At 46.1% G+C, this 24,734-nt stretch overlaps 1 protein-coding gene across 1 annotated transcript; it reads right to left on the bottom strand.

The window, feature by feature from the left end:
- Nucleotides 1–1,990: 1,990 nt before the first annotated feature.
- CLTA (clathrin light chain A) lies at nucleotides 1,991–23,934 on the bottom strand. Its single transcript, XM_019454503.2, is given in 8 exon segments — nucleotides 1,991–2,419; nucleotides 3,372–3,407; nucleotides 4,588–4,641; nucleotides 8,942–9,053; nucleotides 13,725–13,842; nucleotides 15,876–15,913; nucleotides 23,586–23,625; nucleotides 23,627–23,934. Coding segments are annotated over 8 exon segments (747 nt in total). The 5' UTR covers nucleotides 23,804–23,934; the 3' UTR covers nucleotides 1,991–2,247.
- Between the last annotated feature and the right edge of the window lie 800 nt (nucleotides 23,935–24,734).

The raw sequence follows: 24,734 nt of genomic DNA, 5'->3' as shown, positions 1-24,734 counted from the left end.
TTACTGAATTTATTAGTTCCAACAGTTTTTGGTCTTTGGGGTTTTCGATATGTCATTTTATCTGCAAAAACTGACAATTTGGGTGCCTTTTGCTTGCCTAATTGCTCTGGCTAGGACTTCCAATATTATGTTAACATTTAAAATTTGACATAAAAAGCAAAGTGGTCCAAAGAAAGAAGTTTGAAACTAAATGTTGAACACTCTACTGAGTCCATGGACCAAACTCCCTCCTTTTTATGAAACCCCATGTGGGTGATGCAGGTTATCAGGAACAATTCTAAGTTACTACTGCTTTGTCACAAACCACCCTAAAAACTTAAGAGGTTCAAACAGTAATCATTTCTCTCTCGGATTCTGTGGACTAGGAATTTAGGAAAGGCTCTACTTGGCAGTTCCGACTCCAGGTATCAGATGTATTTGCATTTACAGCGGCTAGAGCTGGGCTAGTGGGAAGTTAGAACACGAGGGACTGGCCAGACGTTTCTCTCTGCTTGTAGTTTCAGGATCTCTCTGTGTGGGCTAGTCTGGGCTTCCTCACAGAATTGGCTTCAGGGTGACTCAAGGACTACCAGCCTGTGTAGCTTTGCGTGTTCCAACAGACCAGCTATAAGCTGTGTTGCCTTTGATCTAGCTTTGGAAGTCACAGAGCAGTCCTTTTGTCGTATCAACCAGTCACCTCTTGATCTGGGGAATGTCAGACTTTATGGATCTTTTACAACCACCACATCTCCCCTCAGGAAGCCCATCTGGTGTGAGAGAGGCAAGACCAGCCTAGATACTGCCACCAGGAGAATACCAAAAGGTAAGCTGCCCCACATAGAAGGCCATGGGAGCTCACAGAGGGGAGTAAGGGAAGGCATTTTGGAGGCGACCTTTGAGCTGGTTCTTAAGATGGATTTTGACATTTTGAATGGCATTAGCAAGGTCCAGAAGTAATAAATGGTTGAACAGCGAGTGATTGACTGCAATCAAAAGTGGCTGAAGGAGAAGGAGTGAGCAGAGGCCAGAAATGTGAGCCAGATCAAGGAATGGCCAACCTAAGCAGCTTCGAGAGAGGTGGGGACTTGGGCAGAAAAGTAATGAAGGTTCCTCTCCCCTCCAGATACAATTACCATGGGAGAGATGGTGAACTTTCCTTCGTGGCAATATCTACTACCCCTCCTGGGTGGTATTACAGGAGTTTATAGCAGTCTCTAACTGGAAATAGTATCAGGTAACTATAAGCATGTATTTCTGATTTGGCTTTATTAGTTGCTTGAACTATCACCTAAAATGTGACAGGCTGAAAGGCATATAACACGTGTTGAAGCCTGAATGGAGTACACAGTCTCTTAGTGCTACCTGTCGTGTAGATCAGTATGGTCCAGAACTTTCTGTGAGGATGGCTGGGATGCTGCCTAACCACAGGCAGCCATTAAGCATATGAAATCTAGGGCTGGAAATGTATTTTAATTTAAGCACACGGGCCTAGTGTGTTGGTTAGCCAGGCCTACATGAAGGGTTTGGCAAGTGCAAGAGTGGAGTCCTAGGGCTGGCACAGACCCCAATGTGTGCTGTGGAAATTCAGAGTAACAGGGCTAGCCACAAAGTAATGCCATCCTGATTCAGGTTTACTGGGTCAATCCGATGGAATAATATATACCCCAGAGAGACCCCTGGTGAAAAATACTACCCAAGCCCCTAGGGTAGGGGACAGTGACAAGAGCCGGCTGGGAAAAATATCTGGGTTGGTAAGGGGAATCACAGCTCTCTGGGGAGCAATGGGAGGTTAATTTTCAGCCACGGGACTCCCTTTTTTCAAATAGAAACTTCTACAGCATCCTACTACATACAGATGGCAGTAACTTGGAGCTCTTTCAGTTCAGAGCGGGGGTGGACACTCCGTGGCTGTGCCTCCTCAGTGCTAGAAATGATAAAAGGAAATCCATCATCCTTTCCAATCTTACTCCAACGTGCAGTGTATCTTGAGGTCAATAATGAGACTTCATGGTTATTGTTTCTGAAACAAATTTATTCTCAGAATAATGCACAAAAGTAGAGGTTGAGGCTACCTTTGGGAGGCTTCCTCCTCTCTGAATGCCAGGGAGAACACAGTTGAGGGAAACATGCAATCACAAACAATGATCAACTCTAAAGACAAAAACGTTTGGTCCAAAAGAACTCAACATAATTAATCCAATTACTGTGAACAGCTTCACTGAGTAGGATTAAGATATTGCAGATGTAGTGTTTCCACAGGGTGGCTCTTCAGTGCACCAGGGGGGCCTGCTTGAGGGAGATGAGGACAGAGCGCATGCGGGAGACGTCTTTGGCCTGCTTGCTGGACTTGGGGTTAAAGTCACACAGCCGGGCCACCCGTTCCCACTCAGTGCCTGGGGACGACTCGTCTATGTCGTTTACAAAGGCTTCTTCTGCTGCCCTGGAAGCAACAATGAAATATGTTGGTTTAATGTAGAACCCCTTGTGAGCTACCTGGTGGCTGCCTCTTCATGCCTGACTGAATGGCATCTGCTTTTCCAAAGAGTAACAGCCCCTGCCTGACTCAGGTCAGATTCAGGAGCAGACACGTGGCCAGTTCTCCCAGGCACAGGGGCCCGGACTGCTGTGTAAAATGTTGGAATACAGGTGTTTGGTGCAGGGCTCACTCTCTCTCTGTTGACACAGAGCATTAAAAAAGCAAGTCCTTGGCCAGCTATGCACTGCCTTCATTAACAGGAGCAAAGCAGCAGGCTGGTCAAGAATGTGAACAGTGGTTTTATGTTGGGCTCTACTGAGTTTCAAGTAAATTCAGAGACTTCTAAAAAGCCCACCGGTCATTGCACGATAGCCTCTGGATTTATCCCTCAGACCGGAGAGAAACAGGGCAGATCAAAAGGAATTCAAGACAAAGCTCCCATGCGAGCAGGCACTAGAGACTTAAAGCCATTCTGGAAGGGGGTTTGTTAGGACATTGTCCAGTTCAGCTCAAAGTTGGCCATTTTCCCTCCAGCCGGGTGCCTTGGGCCACTCAGGGCACTCTCTGGAAGGGGTGGGCATCTGATGGCTGAACAGCCAATCAATGTCAGTTGCTTTTTGCTAGGATGCTGCTCCAAGGATCTTTCACGTCAAGGTCAGCCCACCCCCCAGTTGGGAACTGGTGGGAGCTACAGCCTGAAAGGACAGCGGAAGGAGGAGGGAAGACACACTATATTCATCTACTCCGACAAGCATCACGGGCAAAGCAAAAGCAATGGAGATGACTGGTCTGTGGGGACGGGGGGTGGCACTCTCACAGGGATGGCCGTGGCAGACACTGCTGAAGCCCAGAGCCACTACAACACTGCGACTTCATGGCACACACAGTTAGGGGCAGTGAGAAAGGTTTACTTAACTGTTCTAGGCTGTAGCAAGGATGGTTTATGTTTGTGCTTAAAGGTGAAGAGAAGAAAAGAAACAAGGAGAGAAACTTTAGGTCAGATATAGAAAATGAGAATGAGCTCAATGCAGATGGTCAGTAAGCTAGACATGCCCTTGCCACTCTAGCTACACTTGGGAACGTGCAGCTGGCTTTGCTGGGCCACCCTGCTGCCCAGCAAACCCAGACTCGACCTTTCCAGTCTCCATTTCTACTCCAGAGAGAATGTGCAAAAAAATCAATCCAACACCACCTGTAAGTCCAGCATTTCACAAATCTCATTGCAAATGCATCTGGGGACCCAGGGAACCCCGCTCTGTATTCTAAAGAGATGAACGTGTAAAGGTCACAGGCCCTAAGAGGCTCTACAGCCATGAGCCTATTGTCCACCCTTCTACCCTCATCTCCCTTATATCAAGCTAGTCCTAATTCTTAAGGAAACAGCAATACTGCTCTGAAAACAAGAATCCTTAAGTACTTTTCCAGAGAAGATGTAGTTTTCTTTGGAGGAAGAAACCACAGTGGCCCACACCAGACAGCTTTGGCTATCTGGACCTTAAAAAGCTTGGGGCCTCTTTGTGCCACACTAGGGGGACAGGGCATCAGAAGGTGGCCACTAAACAATTTCCAACATATAAAACCATAGAGAAACAATTACAGAGCTCCCCCCTTACCCAATGAGACAATCTCCTCTGGACTCTGCTGCCCCAAGGGAGAAGCAACCAACCCCACATGTCGTTCTATAGAATTAAACGTAGGAAATCCTGCCTCCCCCCTCCCCCCTCCCCCCCCCCCCCCCCCCCGAATAGCTCCCAACCACGGAGCTTCCACCTGTTCCAGGTGGGGACACGTCCCGTCCCCACCTAGGGCAGGTAGGTAGCAAGAAGTTAGAGCCCACCCCCGTCCCACAGCCTTCCCAGACAAGGTCACAAATGACCCACATTTTAAAAGGGAATCTGCTTCCTTCTCTCCAAAACCCTGGATGTGCAAAAGGGCTATCGGAGTTAAAGGGAGTCACGATTCTGCAACACAAATCGATGGGTCATACCCCCAACCTTATAACTCTTAGGCAATCCCCAGAGTGCCAATCTGAAATAATTCAGAAAGCAAAGCAACTTGTGACATAACAGGAACATTAACTCTAAACAAAAAGTAGAATCAAAACAAGAAAAGGAATTAGTTTTGCAACATACACATAACCAATCACGTCAGCGAAGGGTTGTTTGTAGAAAGCTTCATCTGCCACCCTAGACAGCAAGAGGTCCAAAAGGCAGGCAAGCAGGCAGGAAAAAAGAGAGAACATTGAGAAGCAGAAACATCTCAAATCCACAGTAGAGGCATGACTGTGCTCCAGGGCGCTGCTCCCAAGGCTCCGTCCTCACCCAGCAAGGCTTCAAGTGCTGGAGACCAGCAGGCAAGGTTCTCCACTGGCCTTCCCCAGGGGCGGGTTCTCCCAAGGGAGCCCTGCCAACTCCTTCCCCACCTTCTCCTGACAACGGCGAGCCTTTCTCAGCACCTGCTTCCAGGTAAGCCCTTTTAGAGACTCCGAATCCATCCGATCCAATCCTCAACCCCAACGACCTAGGAGAACACTAGGACGTGGTCTCACCAACACTTTACAGATCAGGTAACAGGAGGCCTAGAGATGAAGCAACCTGCTCAAGCCCAGGCGGCAGAACTCGGAAGCAGGCCGGCCTGTCTCTCTGCACTGTGCAGTAAGGCTTCTTCCCCGCTGGCGGATGACCGGGAAGCCACCCCGCCTTCCCGTCAGCCTCAGGGAGTCTCGCTAGGCACAAACGCTGCCAGCTGCCCGACACCAAACACGCTAGGCCCCAAAGCCACTATCCAACTACTGCTTCTGAACCACCCTGGCTGAATGGGATCAGTTTTCAGTATTCTGGGAACAGATGAGGAAAAAGTTGCCGGACACAAGTGGTCTGGCGGAAAGGACTGCAGCCCAGGGTCCTGGCTCTGGCACCGTCTTCCTGTGTGTCCCCGAATAAGCTGGTTCGTCCGTTCAGTCCATGCCAGACTGGACTGCCACCACAAGGTGCAGTCCAGAAACCCCAACTTCACTTCCCCTCTCTCTCACACCAGGAATGGATCAAAGTGGCAGGGCTCTATGGGACAGAAAGGGAAGGGGGGCACGCTGGGTGGAGGAGTTTACACCCCCACAGACAGGCTGGCTTATTTAGACTTTGTTGCCCCAGGCTGAATCCCTGGGCCCAGCCAGCCCACCCCATCTATTGTGGGTGGGCAGGGAACCTCCCTGCGGAAATCTTACCCTGTCCTTTGCCAGGCTGGTTTTGGGGCACAGGAGCGGAAGGGGCATTTTGAAGGAAAATCATGCCTGTTTATTAACCTAGGGTCACTTATTTAAAGGGAAATTCTAGTAATTTTATTTCAGTTTATTTTTAGACTCACCCACAGCCTGCCTTCTTTCCCATTTTGGTTTATACATGGGAGGTGTTTTGTGGAAATTTGATTGTAACTCTCAGTGAGTCAGCAGGAAAACAGAGTTGTTTGTGGGCAGAATGAGTGGGCGGGAAAGGAAAGGCCAGACAGCTTGTAAGCCCATAATCCTTTTAGTTTACACAAAGGGCTAAACCTAATCAATTTCAGTTTGTGCTTGCTCCTACTGGAAGAAAATAAAGGTTTAGTGACTCCAGGGGAGGCATCACTAAGACAACAAAAGCCTGAATGCCAGGCTTCAGTTCCTTTGCAGTTAGCCCCAAGACTAAAGAGCTTGTTAGTGACAGCAGAGCCCCATCCGGGTCGGGTTACAGACAAGCAGGACAAATGGAAAATCATCATCTAAGTGGCCTGTTTGTTCTTCACCCACCAGACAGAAGGGCCTGAACGCAGCAATCCTCATGGAAGCCTGTGGGAAAGGCTGCTTTCCCACAGGGTGCTCAAGAGGTGACCCACATCCAATAGCCCCAACGGGGCATGGGAAAAATGTCTGCCAACTTTTAGAAGTCTTGAAAGAGGGGAAAAGCTAGCACCAGAGACCCCTGTAAAAGGGGAAATGTTTCTGTCAGTTTGGAAGGGAACATGCTCTGCGGCCGGTCTGGAGTACACACTGTCCTGACTGGCTCCCGTGGAGGAGGAATTTGTTTCCACAGGCTGTCACTAATAATTGATGGCTCTTGTGCAGTGGCATCTGCATCCTGAGTTGGGATAAAAGCAGGGAGATGCAATCTGAGGACTGATACCAGTCTACAGATGCAGTGAAGGCAAGATCTGCTGTCATCTGCCCAGCACCGTGCCTGGGCACCTAGAAGGTTTTAGTTTGGGGCACCTAGAAGTCAGGAGGCCTGACGATACAAATATAGGCCCTTGCTACCCACTGCATTTCTTCTTTCAAACTATTCTACCTATCTTTGTGTTCCCCCTTAAAAATCCAGCTGCTGCAAAAGTCATCCAGAGAGAAGGGCTTGAAACGAACACTTCATTTTCTCAAAATACTCACTCTTTACCTATGAACAGAGTTCCTTTACATATATAAATGGGACTGTCCCACAGGATGCTGTTTAGAGAATCAAACACGGAGGGAGAGTGGTCAACAATGTCACAATCTCGAGGAGGGGGTGTGTGCCATTGGAAGAAGTTCCCCACGGTGGCTCTAAACGGCTCCCATGCTAGTCCATGAAAACTAACTGGAGTAAAATGTAAAAACCACCCCTTCTATCCTGGAACCCTGGTGACAATGGCTCATGTGCCTCTAGTTTTACACACTCAGAGTCTGCCCTGTGCTTCGTGACCTGGTTTTGAAACAGCTACACATTCTCCATGAGTGGCAAGTTTAAGTCTTTTCCCCTCCCTGGAACTTGGGAAGTTCACCTACGACATCATCCAACCAGACATTGTACGATTCTAAGAAAGGTACCAAAGCCCTAAACCGATGCCTGGAGGGACTAAACCTTAGAGACTGAGCTCCTGAAAACAGGAGTGCTTACTCCAAGGATAACTGATACTGTATACAGACAATCCCTTTCTTTCCAGAAGGGCTACAGTTTAGCAAAACTGGCCTGAAATTTCTGCAATTAGAAGCCTATTCCCACCATAATAATTTTTTAAGTCTGAGAATCTGTATGTCAACTTGTTTACACATCAGGGACCCTGAACAGGGAGGGTCAGCCTGGTTTTACCAAGTACTTCCGGGCAGACGGACTCCTGGGCAACTTGCTAGAATAAATGGGGCCTCACACGGTACTTGCACAAAGAACTCGCTCATCTCCCTTTAGAGATGTGAACTTGTATCTGTGGTAAATCATCTGGAATGAGCACAGAATAAAGCAGCCTGGACCTGTCAGCACTTCAAAATGACCACAAGCTCAGGAGAAGCCCTGGTAGTTAATGCCACCCTGAGCAACTCAATGTGAAGACCAGAGGGCAGTCCCCACTGTATTAGAACTTCACTGGAACCTGAGAAGCATTCCTAGAAAACACCTCCCCACAGGAAGGGGGCCAGGACTAGGCTCCCATTTGGCATTTAAGACGCAGCCAACAGAACCAACTATGGCCAACAAGAGAAAGGTAGCCGAAGCCTACCGCACACAATGGTCCATCTGTTCTGCTGTAGGTGCCCCACGATGGCACAGGCTGGCTGGCAAAGCGGTCTGCTCCCTCTTTTCTGGCAGATTTCCAGCAAGAAGCTGCCAGAGACCAGAGCACTTAAACCAACTTCTGCCTCTGAGGCAGGAACCTAAGAAGGCGCTTTACCCTGAAAATTACAACTATCCCCAGGCTCAGTCTAGCCTAACTTTCCACTGAGGTAGTGAAGCGACCGTGTGAGAGCTGGGCTCGGGATGCAGCAGGAAGGCAAGCCATTGGCCTACATCAAGGCCAGCAGTGCTGCCTCCACCTCTCTGAGCTACTTCCAAGCAGACTGAGCATGAGACCACAGCTCCTGCTCGGCGGGGAGAGGAGGAGGCGCTTAGTTTCTCCCTCAACTTTAGGGAGTACATCCTGAAGAGCACTTTCAAAAGGTCAATCTTAGGTCAGTTTTCTCAGACAGATGTACGCGGAGGATCCTTCGTTCTCAAGTCACAGTGTCAGAACATCCCTGGCTACTGAATTACAAAGCACATTTCCCTGCTAACGGGCCCCTCTGCCTAGCAGCTTTCAGAAAGCAAGGCTGTATTTAGGGGCTGCAACATGACCAAGTCTATAATCCCCAAAGTACTGAGATCCTGGTATATTCATGAACGCAGCTCTTCATTTCAGGGTTACGTTTTTGCATGTGGACTTAATCCATGACATAACTTTCCCTTTTGCTGCTTCATACCAATACAAGCAACACATATTAACCAAACTCTTAGCTGAAGAGCTAAATCCACTGCAACTGGGATGGCTAAAGGACAGGCTGGATTAAGCTCATAAGACCCGAGAGACCTGCAACCTTTATGTTTCAAGTACTTTTTCCAAAACCTGCAAATACATTTCACACTAAAAGAGGCAGCACGTGAGAACTACATTGGCCACTGGATATGAATTTGATTCCATCCTGGAAAGCAAGCAGTGCTGGCAGCACCGGGGACTGACCTGTTATTTGCTTTTGTTTTCTGTAGCTGCTCGTCCTGCCTCGCATACCACTCTTCTAGCTCCTTTATTGCTTTTTCTTTCCACTCTGCTTCTTGCTTCCGAGAATTGGCATCTTTGAAGGGAAGGAAAAGAAATAAAATGAGGCAAAACACAAATTGAAGTCTGTTCCATAAATTTTTTAGTCTTATGAAAATTGCTGTGTGCTGGCGGGAGACTAGGCAGGAAGGAAGACAAAATTCTGTTTTCCCTGTTTGTGCATCCAGTCTCTGATCTCAGGGATTCTATTCAAGGGGTTTCATATTTTATCTCAATCCACTGACACTAGTGGATTCACTAATTTTGGGATTTCTTTTGGGGGTGGGGTAGGGGAGGAATACTTTCTTTTTTATTTTATTTTTTTAACGTTTATTTTTGAGACAGAGAGAGAGCATGAACGGGGGAGGGTCAGAGAGAGGGAGACACAGAATCTGAAGCAGGCTCCAGGCTCTGAGCTGTCAGCACAGAGCCCGACGTGGGGCTTGAACTCACGGACCGCGAGATCATGACCTGAGCTGAAGTCGGCCGCTTAACCGACTGAGCCATCCAGGTGCCCCAGGAATACTTTCTTAATAGAAAAAAGCCTTTGGGGACACCAACCAGGGAAAAAACAACTAAGGGCCATTCTTTAATAATGCTGTCAATATCAGTTCAGGGTGGACAATTAATATTACATCATCTAACAACATCTTCTCCCAAACTATATTTAACAGCCTAGGTTTGACAACCAATGGTTTTGTAAAACATAAGTTGGCACTCTCTTTTAACTAAAAATGGTAGAAGCACCTCTATGAAGCAGGGAGCTGTTGTTAAAATTACCAGAGGTAGAGAAGATTCAGGAATATAGGCGGTAGAATATAGATGGTAAATGTTGAGGGGGACCACAAAATAGCTACTCCTGCTTGGACTGCAGAGTGAGTCTGTGGCAGAGCTAAGACACAACTAAAGAAACTAATGGAGGACTGCTGGGGGTTGAGGTGGGGTAGGGGATCACTAACAGTTATCCAAAAGGTTCTAGAAATTAGAAGACGCAAACTTAGCAGGTTTGCCATACTGGATTCTCAAACATTTAGTTTCTCAGAACTAAGTATTCACTAAGACATTTAGCTAAAAAGACCAAGTCAGTAGAGAGCGGGAGACAGAAATGCAGGTCACATGTAGCTGACATCTGAAGTTACTCTGAGAGTTCACTTTTAAACATGTTCTTAAGGAAACACTCTCTGGCAGGTGTTTTTATTTAAAAAAAAAAAAAATTTTTTTAAGTTTATCTTTGAGAGAGAAGACAGCAAGTGCGCACACACGAGTGGGGGAAGGGGCAAAAAGAGAGAGAGAGAGAGGGAGGGGAAGGGGGGAGGGGGAGAGGGAGAGAGGGGGAGGGGGGAGAGGGGGAGAGAATCCCAAGCAGGCTCTGCACCATCAGCAAAGAGCCCAATGTGGGGCTTGAACTCATGAACTGTGATCATGACCTGAGCCGAAGTTGGATGCTTAAGCGACTGAGCCACCCAGGTGCCTGTCGCAGGTGTTTTATAATAGACCCCTCATTGAATCTTTATAACAATCCCAAGAAGGTAAACTCTAGACCCATGCTCAGCACTGAGACAAACTATAGCTCAGAAAGTTTGAGTAACTTTTCCTAAAGGTTAAAGTCAGTGGCAGAGCTAAGATTCAAACCCAGATCTGCCTCTAAAGCTTACACGATCTTACTTCATTAAGCTGCCTCCAAAGGGAAGGATGGGAAGGAAAGCAAGCCTAGAAAAAAAAAAAAAATCACAAGATGTGACTGGAAGGTGCTCACCAGTGCTCCAGAAAAGAGTCTGGACAGCACAGAGCCAGAGCCCGACCCGTAAGTAGCATCCTCGAGGAGGTTACAAAGCAGCGGTGGTGGCCAGTAACCCCCTGAAGGAAAGAAACTGAGCATTTGGGAGCATTTTTTGGGCCTTTGCAAGCACATTTTATAGTAACAACCTACAGAAAAGGCTGTGTCTGTAAGTACTAGAAATAGCCTACTGGCACCTAGAAACTCTCCAAAAGTTTCAGGTTCTAAAGCAGCTGTTAGCCTGTAGCCTGTTGTATACGTGAAATGGAGAACGCCACGATGCGACGGGAAATGCTGTGAGCTGGCAGTGCGTGTGGACAAGAAACCTAAGAGTACCAAGGTTAAAATTGAAGGTCACCTTTTCAAGAGTGGTGAAATCACTTCTAAAACATTACTTTTTGACTGCAGAGTATTTGCCTTTGTGTGTAGTCTAATGATGATTTTTTTAAAGTTATTTCTCTGAAAAATTAAATAAAAATTGTGATCTGCAGATTGTAGTCGCTGCAGAAAACCACCTCTTTAAATCATCTACTTGCTTTTACAGATTTATGAAGGGACACTAGCAATAAGAATTTAGAATTCTTAAATGCTTAGTACAACAGGGCAGAGATCTAAGCTGCAATACAATCTCTGCATCTGGGCAGGAGAAAAGGGAGGGAAGGATGAAGAGTCCCCTTAGAGAGCAGGGCACATGGACGGCTGTCTTCTCTGGCAATCCCTATTACTGCTCATGGAAAGGAAAATTATTTGAGGACACAGCCAACAGCTAAGCTGAAAACGACTGATGTGGATTCTCTATTTTTAGCATCTGTGCTTTCTCACAGTTCTTGCAAGGAAAAAAAAAACAAAACAAAACTGAAAAAACACCTAAGGTTCACAGACCAATTTAATTCATTTGCAAAGCCACATGTTTGACTTCCTTCATAAAAACATCCTAAGGGGCCACCTGGGTGGCTCAGTCGGTTGAGCATCCGACTTCGGCTCAGGTCACGATCTCACAGTTTGTGGGTTCGAGCCGCACGTCGGGCTTTATGCTGACAGCTTGGGGCCTGGAGCCTGCTTCAGATTCTGTGTCTCCCTCTCTCTCTGCTCCTCCCTTGCTCACCCTGTCTCTCTCTCAACAATAAATAAAGATTAAAAAAAAATTTTTTTTTTAAAAAGCATCTTAAGAAAACTACAATTCACTGAACATTCCCAAGGTGCCCAATCTGGTAACTGAAAAAACGCAATTCTTCCAGACACCAAAAGTGTACTCCCTCCATGGAAGACAACTTCACTAAACTTTGGGGAAAGGGAAAAGATAAAGTTGGGTTCTGAAACGTGAAAAACACTAATACCAGCTAAGTCTTGCCTCTCAGCTTACTCAGAAGCAGCAGCCAGGACCAAGGCTGCCGGCACCACGAGGACAATTTTCATCTTATCCGATGCAGGAGCTACTAGCTACACGTGGCTGTTAAAATTTAAAATTCAGTTGCTCAGTCACATGAGTCACATTTCCCGTGCTTAACAGCCACATGTCGCTAGTGGCTACCATTACTGGAGAGCAGAGATAACGTAGTATTTCCATCATCAAAGACATTACTACTGGATAGTGCCATAAAGGTTCAAATAGAAGTGTGTCCTTTGATCTCAAAGTCACATAAATTGGACTGGAGAAATAACAGACTCGGTCCTACTTCCATGTGTCAACTACCCCAACTGAAGAACAGGACTCACGTGTTTACTAATTCAGTGGTTCCCAAGAAAGAATAACGCTGACATTGTGGGCACACAGAAGAACATCGTTATTTCTAGATACACAATAAAATATTTAGGCATAAAATACGTGATGTATCTGAAACTGGACTAGAAATGTGTGTGTATAAGACATACACACACACACACGCATTACATTTATATAAAGATAACCCAATATGACAAAATGTTAATTACTGAATCTAGGGGGTACACACAAGTTCATTTTACTCTTCTTTCAACTATTCTGTTTAATGAATAACATTAACATTTCATTCTTTTTAATGAAAAGTTGAGAAGACTGCCCCATGGCTTTATGTCCACACTGTGCCATACCTCTGCAACTCTCAAGTACAGATACCAAGCCTCCCAATCCTGACCGAAAGCGACACTCCATACACAGATCTTCACCGAAGGCCAGGCCGGCTGGCACTGATCTTGGGCTGGGCCTGCCTGGTGGGATAGTGTTCACTAAATGCCATGTGACTAAGGGACAGATGGGTCTGGACTATGAAACAGGGCAGACTCGAGCTGAATTGTGACTCCACCACTTCTTAGCTAAGTGACTCAAAAACTTATCCTGGGATTCTCCCATTCCTCACCTACCTACAGAGGTAAAAACGTACCTTACAGAGCTATCAGAACAGGAAAACAAAATTGTACATGTTTCCTACAATTTACATTTTCCTCTTAAAGCATTACCTTAAATTCAGCCTTCAAATGATAAATGGACTCTGGAGTCTCTCACATGGACAGGATACCTACAAGTTTATACAACACCCTTATAAATACCACCCCGGACTACCCTTGGGGTTGGTAACACTGATCTTATTCCACAGAGGAAGTAACAGACACTGGAAGGTTTGAGCAACCGAGTGCCCAGAGCTGGTAAGAGTTAAGCCTGGGCCTTGAACCTAGTCTTCTACTCCAAGCTCAGGACTCTTTCCACAGCACTGCTCTGCTCTTCCTGAGAGGATGCACTCAGTGGTGACTCTCCGAGCTGCCCTAATCCTCACACAAGGCCTGTGATCAAGTGACTCCATGCGGGTGGCCTCGGGGCCTTTATTTAGGTTGAGAAAGAGATCTTCCCAAATACGAGACAAGGACATTATGGCTAATTCTAGTTAAAAAGGGTAAGAGTCAAGGTCAACTATCACACTGAAAACAGACACCCAAAGACATAAAGGGATTCCTTACCAAGGGCTTCCAAGCGTTCCGTTTGCTCTTCTCTCCACTTACGGATACTTTCAGGCTCTGACTGCAAGCGATCCACTTGTGAAATAGCTGCATAACTGTCTGTTGGACCATTACTCTCCTTAACACAAAACACAATTGTGTTCTATCAGTACCAGATGTTCCTTCCTGAAACACACTTCATCCGTGGCAGAACCCCTGGTTATGTACAGCACGGAGGCTGTTGTAAAATGTTAAAGGATTACCTTAAAAGCAACAACACAACCTCACGTGCCAATAGGGAGCTTTCAACATTACTGCACATAATCCTTACAATCTACAAGGGAGGTAGTTTTTATCCTACCTGTTAATAAATGGGACGTGAGTGGGAGAGAGGAAAATTGGGGAGGCGGGTAATAATGGACTTCCTAGGAAACAGTGTTAACGGTTTTTGTTTCCCCACTTGACACACAACTTCTGTGGAATCTTCAAAGTAACAAAGGTAAATACACAGCCCAGAAAGGCCTAGAACCTAAGGCTTCTAAATGCCATTATACAATGTAGGAAAAAGATCACTTAATGCCACCTAACCAAAATGTGAGAACTCTGGGTAAAAGAGTCCAAAAGAAAACGTGCAGTCCCTACAGTCACACCAAAGAAAAGAATAAAAAGGCAAGCAAATATGAGTCACAAGTGGGGGGGGGGGGGGGGGGGGCGGGCAGATTCTCTTTTATAGTGGCTAAGGTCTGACAGCTGATACACTGATAAAGACTCAAACAGAATTTAATCTTTAAGAGATTTATCTTTTAGATTTTTCACCTGTTGAACTAGGAAATAAATTCCAAATTAACCTAACCAGACCATAAAAGATGGAAGGGGAGTTACTTAAAATATTAGTAACTAAAAAACAAACAAACAAAACTTAGTAACACTTTCCATGTGTCAGGCACATAAAAGCTTTATCCCCCAAGCAAAGTTTTTCTTCCCATTTCACAGCTGGAGAACTGAGACACAGAACTGACACATCCACTTCACAGCTAGTTAGGGACAGAGCCAGAATCTGAACGCTGTTGTGTCTCACTCTAAGGATTAAGCTTTAAACCAGGGATTGGAAACTAGAGTCCGTGCCAGCTGCCTGTTTTTGTAATTACATTTTACTGGAACACAGCCGTGCCCATTCACTTATGTTCTGTCTATGGACGCTTTCACAGCACAGCAAGAGTAGTCTGACAGAGACCTTCGTGACAAAGCTTAAAATGTTTACGACCTGGTACTTAACGAAAAAATTAGTCCATCCTTGGTTTAAACCAATTAGACTAACATCCTTCTTTAACTGGTTGAGGGATGGGCAGAAGAAACCCAGGCATAAGCAAAGCATCATGCTATTCCCCCAAGGCTATAGTGACTACTTCCACTTGGTCCAGGAGGAAACACAGAACTCTTGTTGGGTGCTTGGGAGAAGGGACAAACCTCCACTTGTTCTAGATAAAAGGACATGCACACGTGAAGCCCAATGTGCCCTGTGACCACCATTCGACCACCATGAAAAAAGCTAGAGCACAAAAATGCATGCTTGGCAGCCAGAGTCCGAGAACACTTCAATTACATAAACTACTAAAACTTCTGTGTTTAAGGTAATCCAAGTTGGGCTAGCAACCGAAAGCTTAGTGAGGAAGAGGTAAAATAATGGTAGTAACCAAAAATTCCAGCCACCCCCACCCCCAATATCGTCTCAAAAGTTCAAATGCTGGCCCCACCACATACCAGCTTTGTTACTTTTAGACTACTCTCTCTCTGTGCCTCAGTTTATTCATCTGTAAAATGGGAAGAACAATAGTACAGGTTCCCCGGGTTGTTGAGAAAATTAGAGATTAAGTAGAAACACTCGACACAGTACATGGCACATAGTGTTTAGTCACTGCTACCATCACCATCACGAAGGTTCATTTCTGGAGAATAAAACTGGTAACACTAGGGCCAGGTCAGTAACATTTTAGAAGAAGGCTCTATCAACGTCACTTCTCTTCAAATCCTTCCATTCTAGCAGGTAACATACTCAATAGTAATACATCTAGGAAAGTCAAAAGAGTGGAGTCCTTTCTAGATCAGTGAATTCAAATCACAGGAAAGGAAGCCTTGACCACTATCATTCAACATAATCAGAGTACTCTGTACCTGGTAGTATTCGCCATTCATCACTCCATCAACAGCATCTGCAAGACATAAAATTCAGTCTATCAATTAGGGCTGGTCAAACGCTAGGCCAAAGCACTCTAGCATATAATACCATACTATATGCTGCAGGTACTGTAAGTTATACTAACACTATCCCTTGTTAGGCACCAGACAGAACAAATGACTTCCTGTTTAATGAAATCAAGATGTAGTTATACACAAATTACTTCACCAAAATGTGGATAAATCTGCACCAAGCCCCTAGTTCAAAACCTTTTGATCTTCTGGCCTAGAAAGAGAACACACGGACGCCTGGCAGAAGAATCTCAGAGAGCAACAGTGTCTATGAAAGTTCTGGAGAAGGCAAAGCAAAAGTGGGCCCTAGAATCATCCAGTCAGCGGTGACATGCGGCTTCATATTCAAACCAAGGTGCTTTCTTGGAGGTAAGAACTCTCCATCCTGTGCCTATAGAGACCCAGGGGTCTACACTTGACTTCTTGCTAATTCCTCCAGACTACCTGGAATTAGCCTGGGCTAGTAAGATTTGGGCATACCAAATTAAATCAGTGTTTTCAAGGACACAAGTTACAAAAAACTCAAAGTATGGTGTACAATCCAGTCTTGCACAATTAATTATTCATGAGCTAAATGAGAAGGTCCATCTGAGAAATGTAAAAAATGCCTTTTCAAGTAAGACCTAGAGACTACCAATCCATATGGTACACAATGGTGGTCCAAGGGTGCCTAGTGGCTCAGTCGGTTAAGCATCAGACTCTTGACCTCAGCTCAGTCAGGTTCGTGAGGTGGAGCCCCGTGTCGGAGTCTGCGCTGACTGCTCTCTGAATAAATAAGCAAGCAAGCAAGGAGACATTAAAAAAATTAAAAGCAAACAAAACAGTGGTCCACAAGCTAACCATATTTAAAACACAAGTAAGTACTAAGTAAGAAAATTTCCCAAACCGGGATGTCCAGGTTTGGGGATGAAGGCAGGCAGACGGACGATCTGGCAATACTGGGCCTCTATGAAAGGATGGCCTTTACATACAGCGTGCTCTGGTCTATCTGCCGGGATCCCCGTCCCACTTTTTTTTAAAACTCCATTCTGTATCTCACTAATTCAGTTACCTGATCAGCCTGCATCCTAACCCCTGCCCTGACCCAAAAGCAGTCACTAAGAGGCAATCTACAGACTGAATGCCATTCCCGTGGAGGGGCTGCTCTGCCTTCCTTCAAAATCCCTGATCCAGGCAACATAAAAATGTAGCTTCCACCTACACATTCTGCACTCTGTAGCTGCTGGCCGACCTACATCTACTACCTACTATGAAGGACTTCTATCATGTATCCAATTTTTTCAAACTACAACGACCATCTTGTTGCCTGGGGCGGGAGACGGAAGATAAGAGATGAACCTAAAAGACACAAGGACCCACAGAGTGAAAGAACGCCAAGCAAGCAGTTAGTGTGGGCCACCATCAACAAGGCCCTCAGAAGGCACTCTATGGAAACATCAGGGCTTTCCTCGAGGCCTGGGGCAGGATGCTCTCATCCTTCCCTCGAACAGGCAAAGATTTCATTAAACCACTCCTCTGCTCTTGATTCCTAACTAATTAAACCCAACTCGAACTATTTTCCAAACCAACCCTAACATTTTATCCATTCTTTTGGTTCTCTTGCTTCTCCCAGTTACTCTCCTCTTGGCTTTGAGTATTGAAAACTTTTATAGATTATTTCCCCAGCACATCTCCCTAAGACATTTTTTTTAAAAAAAGGAAAAGAGAGAAAGAAGAAAGAAATATGTAATTTCAACGCTCAGCCCATCGGCTTCTACCCTTTAGCACACACATGGCAACTGCTTTCAGTGAAACCAGACTCCTACAAACATATGCTTTCTTGGAATTCGTTCATCTATGTCCTTAACTTCTCATTTTTTTTAGTATGAAAGAACCTACTATTGTTTCCAAGGTGCCAGGCACCATGTCCAACATTTTATACACGTTAAGTTTTAATCCTTACAATAAACCTAGATGTATCAGCCCTTCACAAATGACCTGAAAATAGGTGTAGGGTTCCCTGAAAGATAAGGTGTTCTTGAAGGGGCAAATAATTAATGACAGTATTTTCTCTCTTGATTTTTTAAGATATGTAAGAAAAAATAATAAATGCATGTTTTATGAGATAATCAGCTTTTCAAAAGTGGTGCAATACCTCAGCAGGCCAGGAAGTCGGAGGAAAGATCATCTGATATATGAATACAAACAGCCAGGATCTAAGCATTTACCTACCTTCATGGATTTTGATCTATGTTTCAACGGCTGGTTATGGTTCTTGCTTATTTCAACATAGTTCTCATATTTTTTAATAAAGCTTGATTTTTTTCCCCTGTTTTCTTTTAGAGGGAGTGTGCAAGTGGGGGAGAGGGGCGGGGGAGGAGAGAAAGAGAGAGAGAGAATATCTTTATTTTTTTTTCTTAACGTTTATTCATTTTTGAGACAGAGAGAGAGCATGAGCAGGGAAGGGGCTGAGAGAGGGAGACACAGAATCCGAAGCAGGCTCCAGGCTCCAAGCTATCAGCACACAGAGCCTGACGCGGGGCTCAAACTCACAGACTGTGAGATCATGACCTGAGCCAAAGTCAGACACTCAACCGACTGAGCCACCCAGGCGCCCCGAGAATATCTTAAGTAGGCCTCACACTCAGCACAGAGACTGACACAGGACTTGATCCCATGACTCTTTGAGATCATGACCTGAGCCTAAATCAAGAGTCAGAAGCTCAAGCCTGCTTAAGATTCTCTCTCAAAATAAATAAATAAACTTAAATATATATATATATATATATATATATATATATATATAGAGAGAGAGAGAGAGAGAGAGAGAGAGAGAGAGAGAGAGAGAGAGAGAATTGCTGGTCACAGGATGTACATTTTATTTTTTTAATGTTTGAGAATGAAAGAGACAACATGAGTGGGGGAGGGGCAGAGTGGGGGAGGGGCAGAGAGAGAATCCCAAGCAGGCTCCACACTGTCAGTGCAGAGCCTGATGTGGGGCTTGAACTCACAAAACTGTGAGATCATGACCTGAGCCGAGATAGAGTCAGATGCTCAATGGACTAAGCCACCCAGGTGCCCCAGGATATACATTTTAACTAAACATTGACCACCTGACCCCTTTTAGTCTATTTCTATTACTACCATCAGCACATGACTGCCCCATTTCTCAGACTTTTCTTTTTTTTCTTTTAATGTTTGAGAGAGCACTAGCACAAGCAGGCTGGTGGGCAAGTAAGCACAAGTGGGGGAGGTGGGGAGAGAGAGAGGGGGGAGGGTGGGGAAGGGGAGGGGGGAGAGAGAGGGGGGAGGGTGGGGAAGGGGAGGGGGGGAGAGAGGGTGGGGAAGGGGAAGGGGAGGGGGAGAGGGAGGGGGAGGGGGAGGGGGAGAGGGAGGGGGAGAGGGAGGGGGACGGGGGGGAGAGAGGGGGAGAGGGGGAGAGGGAGGGAGGGAGGGAGGGAGGGAGGGAGGGAGAGAGAGAGAGAGAGAGAGAGAGAGAATATGAATATCCCAAGCAAACTCTGTGCTAAGTGCAGAGCCCTTCATCTCATAATTGTTGAGATCATGACCTGAGCCAAAATCAAGAGTCAGATAGATGCTTAACCTACTGAGCAACCAGGTGCCCCCATTTCTCAGACTCTTAATGACACTAAAGACTGAGTTTTGGTTTTTTAAATTTTGGCTAATTTGATAGCAGGGGAAAAACTTAAGGTGGCTTTGTTGTGTCAATCTTATTTCTTGTGAGGTAGTCATGTATCTGACGTTTGATTTTCTTCCTTACTGAATTGTGAGAATTTTGCCCATTTTTGTATCTTCTGATCTCTAAATATTCGCTTTGTATTATTTGTCCTCTTATTACAAATATTTTTCCCATTGTCATTTTGTATGATTTATAATATTTAACAACTAAAGCTACTTAACTTGTATGCGGACACTATCAATTTTTCCTTTAGGATTTCTGTATCTGCTTTTATGCTGAAGGACTTTTATACTGAGATAGTTGCTTTTCTTCTGATACTAAAATAACAAAAATGCCTCTCTTTAATCCACCTGGAATTTAGTTTTTGTGAGACAGGAAGAGTGAGATGATCTTGACTCCTAGAGCTTATAATAGCTAGTATGGTCAGGCCTAAGCCTAAATTCTGGTTAATTTATTACATTTAACACACCAACTGTCCTTAATATATTTCAACCCAGGGCCATTCCCAACAGGAAGAGACTTTGATCGCTACTCCATATACAAAACTAGGAGCAACTGTCATCCCATACCTCCTCCTAAGTCACATGCTGCCTGTCCTTTAGGTCTGAAGTCTCATTCAAAACCCACTGGCAAGTGATCTGAACTCTTGTTAGTTACTGTACAGACATTCAGCTGGCCCAAGTCCAAGAATTTCCTATTGCTACAAAAACATGCATAGAGGACATTTAGGGCCTTGATTTATTAGGGTAACTAAGCTAAGTAACCTGATGCTCCAGAAGGAAACTTCCTAGGGCATCTCAGGAACTCCAGAGAGAAACAAAGGCCAGAATTAGTTTCCAGAGAAGGAAGATACTTTGTCCCAAACCCACTTCGACTCCCACATTCCCCATCCACTGGGGGTCAGGCACACATCGGTTTGAATTCCAGTGGAGACATGTATTAGCTTGCTACCTTAGGAAAACTGCTCAGCTTCCCCGATGATCAGCTCTTACCTGTAATAGGAAGCCACTACTTAGCCTGCGCTTACTGCATGGATGTGAAACTACAAAGCTGGCATACATTAAGTAGGCAGTACTACTAATTATCATGCAGGAGACTTCCCTGAATTCTCTCCTCCACTGCTACCAAGAAAATAACTCTCCTCCTCCAGAAAACTTTAATTCATGTGCCTCCCTCCCTCCTTCTCCAAGGATAGACTTGTCAGAAACAACAAATATTGCCTCACTGCCATAATCTCTCAGTAGCTCCTTACCCGCGGTCTCCCCTCCCTCCTTAGCCGTCATGATCGAGGCTTTTCCACAGGTCTAGACTTATGTTGCCACTTTCCTGACTACTTGCTCTTCAGTATGCGAGCCACTTCACTCAGCTGGTCACCCCCACCCCCCCCCCCCCCTCGAAACTAACCTCTCTTCTCCAGACCTCCTAACAACCGAGGGAGTCATCCAAGGCTCAGGCCCTCCGGTTTTTGCCTGTTCCCATCCTTCATGGGAGTTTCCCCCAAGGCTGGGGAAAGTTTAAGTATGTTCCTCTTTCCTGAATCTGTTAGAGCATCCTGCCCATATATTTCTGTACGGTAACATATCCGATACAGGGCTTCCTCCTAAAATCTGTTTCCTCAGCACACCCCAAGGCCCATAAGCCTCGTAATGCCTCTCTCTCCCCGCTACTCCCAAGGAATAAGAGTACAGCCAGGTAACTGTGGTATTACTACCAAGTAATACCAAGTACAGTGTGTTAACGCTTTACAGGTACTAATGTAATCCTATCAACTCTGTAGATCTGTACAAGGCAGCGGTGGTTACGGAAGCTGCCTGAAACCACAAAGTTAAACTTGGGCTCAAGCAGTCTAGGACAGCACAGAATCTTAACCACTAGAGTGCCTCTTTGAAAGGAAAGAAAGCAGAGCCCAACTAGTTCTCTAATTCCCAAAGGAAGTTGCTGACCACTACACTATTACCGATCTCAACTGCACTGTCAGGGGACTGGCTTCAAGTCCATGAACGCTTAGGTCACTAACAAAATCCTTCCTAGAAACTAAGTCAGCAACCATCCCTTCCTTCCCTTTGCTGAAAGCTTAATGCACAGGGGACCTATCCCCTCCCTTTTACCTCTCCAAACTGCCCATCACCAACATTTGTCTTTCTATGCAGGACTCTCAGACCTAATATTTTTGTTCATTCCTTTGAGTATCTATTACATGCTAGACACCCTGCTAGGCATTGGGGACACAACCGTGAGCAAGAGTAACACTGTCCTTGAATCAGGACAGTTTTCTAACTATGGGTCCTGATTCTCTGAACTCTGTCCTACCCAAGGCAGGCACAACTGCCTACTTCTGTACCTTTCAGAAATGACCATCTCTTATCCCACGAAACCCCTGCTGACACAACTGCAACACAACATGGTACAAAGGGCAGGGGGACTTGGGGCACAGAAATAAACTTGCCCTTTTTTCCTAAGCAACTCATTGCTCTGTAGGACTCAAGTTTTCTTTTATTAAATGAGGGAAGTAAACTAAGGATCTAAAAAGTAAATTTATGATTCTCCGGCAAATGTTAACACCACCCAACCACAAAAACCTATTCACTTAAGGCCAACTTCATCTCCTGCCACAGCCCAGTTCACAGTTCAGTCCCACCTGCTTGCTGTAATTTGCATTTTCAAGTGTATCATACATTCTCATGTAAGTTTTTATTGGGGGACTGATTTGCTTAGGAGGTACCATGGTGCAGCATAAAAACTCAAGAGTCTGTAAACATGCAGTCTCCCCACTCCTACTCACAAAGATGGTTCCGCTTGGCTGGCACAGTAATTTGAGAGTTCTGAGTCCGAATCCTTCCATGAAGAGCACAACTACAGTGCAACAAAATCTCGGTCTCCAATACTCCTTAGCGTCTCATTCCCAGCAGGTTTCTCTCATTTATGTTATCTGCCTGGCCCTTTAAGGCTGTAGTACAAGCACTCCTATCTGCCCTACTGTGCCCTATTCTCCTTTAATTCTTTTTTTTTTTTAAGTAAATGAAAACCCAGGTCTTACTTCTTCCAGCTAATTTCCTACTTCCCCATATGACTAGAAAGGTCTCTTCCACTCATCTCTTCCTTCCACCATAATTCCAAACATCACCCACAGCTAAGGCATTCAAAGGTCGGGCTGGCATCCTAAGGCTCGTTTTTTGGTTTTGTTTTTGCCAGACTCCTGCTGGGAAAAGGCCACACAGTATTCTCTCTTCACCTTTTGGAAGGCTAGTCCAGGCTAATCTTAAATTCTGCTTAGGCAACACTGCTTACCAAAGCTGTTCCTAGAGGAAGTAGAGCTCCAGAAATCCTGGCTGTAATCCGTCCAATAAATGGTAAAACTCTTATCCTTCTTTGGCTGGAGTTTCTTCCTCCAGGGCTAGGCCACCTTCCTCGAGTTCCCTACTCACGCCTCCTTTCGTCCCCATAATCCAACTCTACACCCCTGAAGTCCTTAAATGCTGAACTGTATTGCCACCTCTGTTGGTGTATATCCCCAAAACGACAGCACTATGCTCATTTTTTCTGCCTTCCTTTCCCAGTAACTGGTTCTGTGCTGGGTTCAGACTTGCCTTTAAGTCTAGCCAAACTGCGCCAATGCGGCTATGTTTCAGAGGCCAGGCTCAAAGCACAGCAAGTGCTCAATGAAAAGTTCCTGAGCTGAACCGGCTTCTTCAGGCTCGTCAGCCTGACAAGTACTTTATTTTCTTTGCTTTCTCGCTCTATCCCGTCCAGGAGCACTTAAACACACTCATACGACAGAGTAGGCTCACCGAACCTAGGTTTCTGCAATGACTGGGCCAGGGTCTCGTTTCCTCCTTGCACTCTTCCTTACCCTCCTCCCCGTTCAGGAAAAAAACAAGTTACACAGAGCCCTTAGACCCACCCTGGGCCAAGTTTCTACACAAGTCCTCCCGCCCCAAACGCGCCCGCACTCTCACCCGGACCCCCCGGCGGCTCGCCGTGCGGCTGGGGCCCGGGGGGCACCGCCGTCCAGGATGGCGAAGGCCTCGTCGTTCTCGATGCCCGCAATCTCGCTCTCCTGCTGCGCCAAGAAGGCCGCGGCCGGGTCTTCTTCGCCGGCACCGGCCACCCCGTTCCCCAGCGCGGGGCCGCCCGGGGCGCCAGCGGGGGCGCCGAACGGATCTAGTTCAGCCATGGCGGGCAGTTCAACGGCACGGACACCAACGTTGAAAGACAAGCCAACCGCCCCACCGACACCGCGCCCCGCAGCGGCAGCTGTGGCGGCAACCGCGATCCGACGACAAGCGGGAGGGAGAAGGCGGAAGCGGAAACCCTGCCCCTATATCCGGTTGGTCTAGGCCGTGTTGGGGTGGGAGCCGAAGGGGATAACAACCAATCAGAGGACAGAAATAGTTCAAGAACCACCCAATCAGCAGGAGGAGGGGAGGGCCTCCGAGGAAAACTCGTGACTCGGGCAGCGCGGGCTGTGAGGGTAGTGAGCCCAGTCAGGCCTGAGGAAGGCGGAAGTGGCTTGACTTGAAGCAGCCTTACCCACCTGGCCTTTGGGGCTGCTCTGACCCTGGACTACCATCTCGGAGGGACTCTAGTGCTGAAGGCGGAGGTGAGGTGAAGTGAGGGCGACAACGATCGGTGGATTACGGAAGAGGCAAGCTACTTACGCTTTCTGAACCCAGGTTTCCTCGTTTGGAAAATGGGATGGAGAATCTGGCACTGCCTCCCTCCCAGGCTCCTTGGGAAGACTGAATCCTTTCAGAGCTGTTTACTGGCTTTATTAAAAATTTTGTATTTGTTCATTCATTCACCCAGCCTGGATTATTTTCACCTGTGGAGAAGCCTGACTGAAACGTAATTCATTCAGGGCCGCCTGGCTGGCTCAGTCCGTGGAGCATGTGACTCTTGGTCTCAGGGTGGTGAGTTCGAGCCCCACCGTGGGTGTAGAGATTACTTAAATAAATAAACTTAATTCATTCCGATTTTTCTACCCCACAGTATTTTTATAAAAAGGCGAAGATCTCTCCTTTTATAAAGCCTTTTTGCAGCGAGTGTGTCTTACCAGGGCTACACATACATTTCTAGAACTGAAAAACTCCTTAGGGATCACCTAG

Source organism: Panthera pardus, unplaced genomic scaffold, assembly GCF_024362965.1.
Source record: "Panthera pardus isolate Hobbes unplaced genomic scaffold, ASM2436296v1 HiC_scaffold_20, whole genome shotgun sequence".
In the NCBI taxonomy this organism is placed as follows: domain Eukaryota; kingdom Metazoa; phylum Chordata; class Mammalia; order Carnivora; family Felidae; genus Panthera; species Panthera pardus.
This window is presented reverse-complemented; position numbering and strand designations above follow the sequence as displayed.